The sequence below is a fragment of the Phoenix dactylifera genome, chromosome 12, assembly GCF_051530095.1.
Source record: "Phoenix dactylifera cultivar Ajwa chromosome 12, Ajwa_hap1_PhDact_Kaust_v1.1, whole genome shotgun sequence".
In the NCBI taxonomy this organism is placed as follows: domain Eukaryota; kingdom Viridiplantae; phylum Streptophyta; class Magnoliopsida; order Arecales; family Arecaceae; genus Phoenix; species Phoenix dactylifera.
In genome coordinates this window covers 19,192,318-19,201,467 of record NC_143201.1, presented here as the reverse complement: position 1 = coordinate 19,201,467, position 9,150 = coordinate 19,192,318, and the positions used below count along the sequence as shown (strand labels likewise).

Below are 9,150 nucleotides of genomic sequence, written 5' to 3'. Positions count from 1 at the left end.
AAAGCGTCGGTAAATATCATTTTTGTAGCGTCGGTAAATGTATTTTTGCCGACGCTTTTCTAGCGTCGGCGTAGGCGTGCCACAACTTTTATTTACCAACGCTTTAAAGCGTCGGAATTGCTATTTTTTAAAAAAATAAAAATACGAATGTAAATTATAAAAACACGGCATTATATAAACCCCTGACAATTAGCCAATACCAAATGTAGTAATAATAAGCCTACATTTCTTAAATGCTGACGAGCCTTGGATGCGTTAGATCACGAAACTGGGTACGATGGGGGAGAACTATTCCATTAGACACAGAAGAAACAAGAGGTCGCCTGGTACCTGGCCCCTGTTATTCTTGAAGAGAGGTTGCTAAATAAAACTGCTAGAAGAGAGGTTGCATATAGGTTTTTCTGCTGGAAGAGAGGTTGCATATAGCATATAGCAATTTTGTTTCAGCTTCGAGTGCATTTCTCCAGCAACATAATATCTACCGCATCAATAGAAACACTACTCATGTGTATTCACCATTGATCATAGGTGTGAATCAAACATGCAGAAGTATATATAATCACAGTCGAAGAAAACAGATTAACTGTAAGGGAAAACACATCACCATAATAAGCCCACTCCAAATAAAATAGCAAATCATAGGCAACTCAAACTTGCTACATTAAGTGATAAGAAACTATTGCTGGTTTGATTACTGAATGTAATCAGAAATCCAATGATTTGCCAACAAATAAAGGCATGGACCTGATACAATAATTTACAACAAACTACAAGACCATCAATCCTAACCTTCAAATTACCTGAAAGATTTGGAGGCTGCAGCTGACTACTGAAATACCAAGAGAAAGCAAATAACATATACATAGCTGAAGCACAGAAGATGTATAATGGGGCAAGCCACTAAAAAAACAATAGCCAGTCATCTCTCTCATTGCGATTCTATGAACTGGATTATTCACAAGCAAAAGCCAAATCAAGCATTTATCTCTGAATTGCATTGGTGTAGGATTTTATAGAAATACTTGAGTAATTCCAGCCATCTTCGAACAGGATTGGCTTCGTATGGGGGTGATGGTCTCTTCGGCCCTTGATCAATATAAGAAGGGACCTGCGTTAATATGATGAAATGCAGATAAGGATTCATTTGCAGAAGTGGATGTCATTTGGTTAAAAACTGTACTCGTTGTCCAGAATGAGAACATACCATCATGCTTCATTGCTGTAGAAACAGGAATATGAGAGTCATCAGGAACAAAAATATTCTCAAGTTGTTCCTTGGCTTTTGAGGGCTCTTCCACATCCTTCAGACATAATAAATAAATAAATTCTGTATAAATTATAAGAAGTTCTACGTATTTTTGTATCTTGGATAACCAACTCAAGACATAAAAATTAACATAAAGATATAACGACTCAGAATTAGCAAAGAAAACAAATTGTGGAATACGTTACAATCCTGCCACATCGGTGCGGCGTACTCGCATACCTTATTTTCATCTAAAATAAGAACGGCAGGATCACATGACTTCAGATCACCTCCCGCTCTTACATGAGTAGGTTCTAAAGGCAAGGAAGCTGGTCTCCGAGATGCGGCAGCCACAGCTTCACCATCTGAAATGATGTTATTAGAACTGATATTACCTGTTTGAAGTGGACGGAATGCTTCAAAGGACCTTTCAATAGACAATCCAAGGCTTCCAAGTGTACTATGATCTTCAACACATAACTCTGGAGACAAATTTGCAGATGCATCTACAAATCCTTTATCAGGTGCGAAGGAGACTTTGCAAGTTTCATGTTCTAAACATCCAGCAGATAGATCATTTTTTTTAGCTTAGAAATGTTTAATACATTTTTTGTTGACTTCAGCCTGACCCTTCGAGATTCATCATAAAAATGATTATTTCTGCACTATCGCATGTCTCACGAGGACTATTAAGTTTGATGGATAAAAGATGCCTTCCCTAAGAAATTCCAGAAACAGTAGACCCAAGATTTAAGAAAACTTGATCTAAGGAAATAATTAGTAGGCATAACTAAAAGAGAATATACGTACAGGTCAAATATGCTTTAATAATTGTTGTTATTTCATTGACCATTCTAAACTTAAGGACCAGCTCAACACATTGCCCAGATACAACTCAGAACAACTGTGACATATTAGATATTGTTCTCTATGATACCCAAGGATAAAATATAATGTGGGAACAAACAAAGGTATTGTATTCTGCATATATACTAGCAATAATATCTGTCTTCCCCTTTCAACATTCCAGCATAACTCAAAATAACACTAATCTTCTATAATGTGTAGAAACTACCCATTGAGAGAGACAGAACCTTAATTTTTTTGTCATAAAAGGAATCGTCAAGCATGATAAAAAAAAAAAGTATCTAACTTAGGCTATAAAACTACATGTGATCTGCTCGCATTTGCCTGGGATCAAACCTGAATCACATAGCAGTCTGCCAAACACCAAATTTGCTACCATATTCCAAAAATTTTTAAAATAACAAAACTGATTTTTGTAGAAAGGGACCATCACAGTGCGTTGCATAATTTGGTCATTAGAAAATCCTGCTAATTAGACAACAATTTCGCCACACAGTCATAGAAGTCACACTCTATGTGTAAAATTTTGTCATAAACCTAATATTTCAGGAAAATCCATAAAACGAATGGAATTAATCTTTTGGAAACAATAAAAGCATTTGCACTGCATTAACATGGTCCAGAACAAGATCACGTTAGTAATTCTTCTGAATCAGACCTCATTCATGATAAAGGCACAGAATATTGAAAGAAGGAAAGTGGCGGAGATCTTGCGGCCGCGGACAGAGTGGGAGAGATCGGCGACGAAGCCAAGGAAGTGGCGGCCGGCGGCAGAGAAGATGGAGGCGGTGGGGCCGCCACAGGCGGAGCACACCGACGACGGCGGCGGGCTGGCCTCGGCCGCGGTGGCGGAGGTGGAGCAGACGGCGGCGCATGAAAAGTCGGCGGAGGCGACGGAGGAGGGGGAGGAGGGCTCGGCGTCGGTCATTTTTTATGGGAGGCAATGCGGGGTTCGAAGGGAGAGGATGAAGAAGAATCGAGGCGACGGGAGGGGGGAAGGGAGAAGAATCGGGGCGAAGAAGAAATGAGAGAGGGCGAGAGAGCGAGAGAGAGAGAGAGAGAGAGGAGGCGGGATGGGTGCGGGCGGAGGGAGAGGAAGAACCGGTTTCTTGCAACAAAAGAAGGCCGGAGGGGAGGGAGGAGGAGGCAGAGGAGGGCTTGATATGTCGATCGAGGATGGAGGAGGAGGGCGGACGCGGGTTTGGTTTTCAACGACGCTAATAAGCGTCGTTTTAGGCCAACTCTACAACAACACTAATTAACAAGCGTCGTTTATTGCCGACGCTTTTAAAATGCGTCGGCTATTTTTGGCGCTCTGCGGGACATTGCCGACGCTTGCAGCAAGCGTCGGCAAAAACATGTCGTTAAATCCTCTTTTCTCTGTAGTGTTGGTGCCGAACGAGTACATCTGGAGGGGGATTCATTTGTGGTCATTGACTGGATCCGGAAAGCGGACATGTATGATGATGGTCATCCCCTCATCTGAGAGACCCGCAGACTGGCTCAGAAAATGGGTGATTTTTAAGCAGCACATGTGTTCAGGAAAGCGAACAAGCCTGCAAACTGAGTTGCCTCTTTTGTTGCCCGGCATGCCGGGGATGTCCTTTGGACTTCAGCGGTAAACGCTCCATCCTCTTTGTGTTTTTTACTTTCTCGTGATTTGGCAGGATATACTCACATTAGAGCTTTATAAATTGTCATTTTTATCAAAAAAAAACTATCCGCAAGGTATTACTCGAATTTTTTGATCCTGTATAAGCATGTAAGATCTCTTCAGCGAATAACCGATATAGGATTAAATACACGTTCGCATAGATTCTCACATGCTTCTCTCGTTTAAGCTATGACATCATCGCTAAGATGAAGGTCTAAATCCATTCAAATCCAATCATAAATATCATGATTAACTCATGGTTAACTAAATAGATCAATATTGATGCATCTCTTAGTCGACAAAGTTATGGATCCATAGTCTCATCAAAAAGATTAGTTGGAAGATATTATTTGAGTTTCTTGGTCTAGTATAAGTACTTAAAATTTATCCAACGAATAACTAATATGATACTAAATACACATCCGCACGGATCCTCACAAGTAAACATTAAATATTATTAACAGATTTCATGCATCTTTAGATTTTTTATAAACTTTGCTTTTTTTTTTTGAAACTTATATAGGATACTTATAAAAAGTTACAGCTTATTGATGCAAACATATTTTCCTATATATATATATATATATATATATATATATGCACATAAAAAATGAGAGCAGAGATGTTTGACTATTAAACTTTTTATTTACATGCAACTATTAATACCAGAAGTTTAAGAGCGGAAACATCAATGCACCATTGTGGCATGATCAATATGTTAAGATTATTTTGCGATACTATAATAATTTTTTGAGCAATATTATAACATTATATGTAGAAAAAAATAGCATAATGTCTAATGCATCGATCGTGAAATGAACTTGCCCTAATAACCACACCCTCTACTTAGCAACCACATACTCTAGATTTGATTCTTGAATGGTGCATTCTCGGTAATTTGAATTGAGATGATTATAGTGCGGCTCACTCTCTCCTTGTCGCTCTCAAAAAAAAATCCTGAAATGCTAATCATTTAGAGCTTCTGGAGCATTTGGAGAATTTTGAAACTAAAGAAATATCGAGAAATAAGGCAGTATGGTACGTGGAGTCTCAGTAGGTAAAAAATTTCAGTCCAAAGTCCAAAAATGCAACTGCAATAGCAGCAAAGTCCTCCACACTGTCACGGTGATGGTTCCGAAACAACTTAGCCTACCAAGCATCATAGCAATAGAAAAATGCTGTAGCAACAACATTGTTTAGCCGTGTAAGAGTTGCATGCTACTTCAAATCATGGCAATAGCATCCGCATGCAATACGATGATGCCTAGGCGTTTCCTTTCTCATACCCAAAATTCTTTTCAGTAAGGAAGGCCAGGGTGCAGTTCATAGAAACCGTGAAAGACCTACTGACACCGCAATCCTGGGTGTCATTCACGAGACCAAGCTAAGCTTGCATGGTTTAGTTCAGCATAAAACGTGGCTCGAACAAATTCCCCATGCATGTCATCCTGATGCCACCTATTTACGTACGTCCAATTCCGCATGCTCCATTTCAAGTTCTCATAAGGTGCACATGGTACTGCCTGCATGCAAGAGCAGCAACGGTGCCATTACGAATATGGGGATGATGCATGGTAACCACACCATGCATGACCCATGACATGATAGCCTGTTTTTTTTCCTCTTTAAAAGGAAATTTCCTCGAGTTGTCAATCGAGCAGCCGTTTTAAAAAGCCAGCTTTAGATCCATCACGTATCCATTTATGACGCACTAAATGCTGCATGTCTATTCGTGGAAGGAAGGATCCTAGAAACAAGGGCACGAGCCCTTTCCTACCACCCCTTTCCTCCTCGCAACTAGTATGAGGACTTTCTTAGTTCCTTCCAGCGAGGTCACTCACATGTGAAGTAGTGGGGGGCCGACTATTAAATGTACTTCTTTAGAGCATTGAAGGCACTTGATGTTTATTTCCCTTCTTCCATTCAAAAGGTGAAAGGAAGGGCTGGGCTACTTTGCCATTTGGTCATGGCATGCATGAGAGTCTTTTGAATCCTTTTCTTTTACAGCTCGGTTGCATGCACGCCTGCTCGGGTGCTTGCAGGTGCTACTTGTGAATTTTAAAAGGGAAGCAAAGGTCAAAACTCTTCACATGTGGTGCATTCAAACCCTATCGATCGAGGTAGTTCCAAGGCTGATCTCTGCCCTAGCTAGGTTTTTCAAATATTCCTGCACTTCATCAGCTGCAAGCTCCACATGTGAAGCCAGTTTCCTCATTTATTTGACTGAATCATTCATGAGGGGAGGTAATGAAATGTCTCCGTACATAGGACTTGCAATTTCTTGTCAAGAATAGCCGGTTTATCCTTGGAAATGAAAGCTCGAGGACAAATTCCCAAGTTGTTTTACTTTTTACTGCCTTTTGCGTGTGAAAAAAAAAAGGAGGTAAACCTTTCTTGGGCTTCTGGAAGGCTAATTTATGTGTGAGTCCTCCACATGGGAGCTGCTCAAGAGTCCTAATCAAACCCAGCCAATCCGTCCAGTGAGCTTTCAGGTGAGGGACCCTGTAGACTGATGAGGGAGGAGGTCTCCATCTAAGGTCAACTTCACTGCATAAACTTTGATCGTGACTTCAGCCCGACCATAACCGGATCATGGAGAAACTCCATACGGAATTAGATCTTCTGGGCGCATCCGTCTCTTCTTCTACTTCTCTTCCACAGTATTGCGGCCCACGATTCTTCCCAAGGCCGAATAAATTTACTGTTCTCCCTTCGTTACCAGACAAACACAAGCCATATGGCATTAGTTTGCTCGGTCACAGAGCTCCTACCCCCAGCCTTTAACACAAACAACGGGATAATCCATATCACGTATTCATCAGACTTCATCTTAAAAAAAAAAAAAAAGGTTATATAGTCAAATTTAATCCTCTCATGCATCTATATGCAGCAGCACTTTGAACATCTGTTGAAAGCTTTGATATATGGCTGAAACAACTTCCTTTTTCTCTTGTTTTATTTGAGAAAACTTTGATAGCTGAAAGACCTGAACTATAGATAGAAAACACTGGCTATAAATTGACCGAAAACATTCCCATAATATTGAGATAGATTATGTAACATATTAATTGTCTATATGAGCAACTAGGTAATTTACACTTATTTTCTTGCATCGATGGATCTCTTTTCCGATCAAAGCATATTAGTTCATGACCTCCCCAAGGAGAAAGGTGAAAGAAAAGAAGAAGAAAAAAAGCTTAACAACACCCGCTTTAGAACAATTGATCAGGAGCATCGTCTAGTGCCATGTCAAGAAGGCTCAACTGCCCGTGCCCAACACCCTCATCAAGCAACCATGACTCAAGAAAAAAGAGGGGCTCTTGAGCCTCGAATACCGGCTTTCTCTCCTCTCCCAGGAGGCTGCTCTCAGATGCCTCCGTCGACGAGGCATCGAGCCCGAACAACGACTCAAGCGGCTCCGGCGACAGGATGCAGTTGGCAGCGCTCGGCGTCCCCTGGCTGGAAGCTGTGTCATGAGTCTGTGTGGATCCTGAATTAGCCTGGGAAGCACCGGTCCTTGTTGAATTCCTTGTCCACCCCTCGAGGAGCCGAGATATGTTCGCGGTGCTCGATGCATAGGTCGACGGTGCAGTGCTCCAGTTGTAGCCATTGGTGGAGGCCTTGACGTCAGATAGGCAATTGAGCTTCTCCACAGACAGAGCTTCACAAAGAGCTTGCTTTGCAGTGTTGATATCAGTCTGGAGCCTCCTCTCCCACTGGCCTTTGGAGATGGAGTTATGGCTTGAGACCCCAGTGCTTGTCTGGCCTTCAACGCCAGTTTCAAGCTTTTTGAGCTTCTTCTTCAGATGGGTGTTCCAGTAGTTCTTGATGTCATTATCGGTTCTCTCCGGGAGATAAGAAGCTATGGCTGCCCACCTGCATTCAGTGATGCTAGCATAAGAACTGAATCCAGACTACCACATCCGAAACAAAAATTGAGGACTAAATCCATCTCATCTCACGTATCAGATCTTTGTGTTTTTAAGCCTTTACCGATTGCCTAAAAGAGCTTGGAGGTGGATGATGAGCTTCTCCTCCTGATCGGTGAAGTTGCCACGCTTGATCCCTGGCCTAAGGTAGTTCGTCCATCTAAGCCTACAGCTCTTGCTGCATCTCATGAGGCCTGGAAGACGGAAGAAGATATCAGTCTCATAAGTTAGAGTACAAGATTAAAAGAAAATAGAACAGCCACCTAAAACTCCAAATACAACCTCCCTATCTCTAGCCTCACCAAAGCACTTTTAGACCTCTTTTGGTTCTATATTCCGTAGATCTATAACAACATATATGATGATCCCACCAAAAGAAACATAAAAAATAATATATGTGGAGGAAGCCCACTACAAGAACTTTTTTCTTTAAAAAACAGCTTAATTCAGAAAAACAAAAATCGTTTTAATTAGAAAGAAGTTTACGTGATATTATTTTGAGAAAGATATCCTTTTGTGTCTGAGAGTACATAACCATGTCAGAGACCCACTCAAGAAAGGTTGCAAGAGAGGAAAAAAAAGGATCACCGGTGTTGGTAGGAACAGCCCTCCAGTTCCCAGGGCCATGTTCCTGGATGTAGGAGACTAAGATGATGTCCTCTTCTGGAGTCCAAGGACCCTTCTTCACACCAACTTTGTCACAACAAGGTGGTCTCCCCATGTCACCCTCCTTCTATTTTCTCTATTTCCCCTTGGGAAGAAAGAGAGAGAGATATCTTCTATATGTGATGGGTGTTTTCTCGTCGCTCTTGGAAGGCAGGGACAAGGGTCCAAGAACACTGGTTTCCACTCGCATATATACACAAGAGACCTGGGGGGAGGATGAGCTCAGGATTCGCTGACCCTTTTAGAAGGCAAGGTGGAGACTTTGGATGGAGGAAGAGTCAAAGAAGGCAGCAAGGAGCATTTACTCTGTGCGCTCTCGAAAGTCAGCTTGATGGAGAGGAAGGGCCTCCCCTCTGCCTCACAGAATCGCGTGCATTCAATGTCGTTGCACCGGCAAAGCCCCTATACGAACCTTTCTTGGTTACGAGTGCAGAGTTTTAAACTTCTCTAGTTATCTTTTTGTTAAAAGCAGCGGTTGAGTTTTTAAGGCAGAAAGGGCTCGTTACGACTCCCGTTTGCTCTTATTAGCAGCTGCCTCCTTGAGTTTTTTTCCCCGCTACCGGTGCAAAATTTTAAACCTATAGTAATTAGATTTCATTTAGATCCGGTCAGATTTAAATTGTTTGGCGAGATTATCCCAGCCATTGGATATGATCAAATTTACATAATAAAATTATATAATTTAAAAATCTCTTTTATATGTATCAAATGATCTAAAAATTGAATAACTTAAATAATACAAAACAATACAAGTTTAATTTTGACCACTTGATGCATTGGTTAAGAAG

At 41.3% G+C, this 9,150-nt stretch overlaps 1 protein-coding gene and 1 long non-coding RNA gene across 2 annotated transcripts; both read right to left on the bottom strand.

Moving 5' to 3' along the window:
* Window positions 1-639: 639 nt before the first annotated feature.
* On the bottom strand, window positions 640-3,325 carry LOC148700472 (uncharacterized). Its single transcript, XR_015972107.2, has 2 exons — window positions 1,205-3,325; window positions 640-1,108 (listed from the first exon to the last, which is right to left on the bottom strand). It is a non-coding gene; the product is annotated as an uncharacterized LOC148700472 (long non-coding RNA).
* A 3,460-nt stretch (window positions 3,326-6,785) lies between these two features.
* LOC103700432 (myb-related protein 306-like) lies at window positions 6,786-8,736 on the bottom strand. Its single transcript, XM_008782379.5, has 3 exons — window positions 8,285-8,736; window positions 7,761-7,890; window positions 6,786-7,643 (listed from the first exon to the last, which is right to left on the bottom strand). The coding sequence occupies exons 1-3, from the start codon at window positions 8,415-8,417 to the stop codon at window positions 6,980-6,982; spliced, it is 927 nt and encodes a 308-aa protein (XP_008780601.1). The 5' UTR covers window positions 8,418-8,736; the 3' UTR covers window positions 6,786-6,979.
* Window positions 8,737-9,150: the final 414 nt, after the last annotated feature.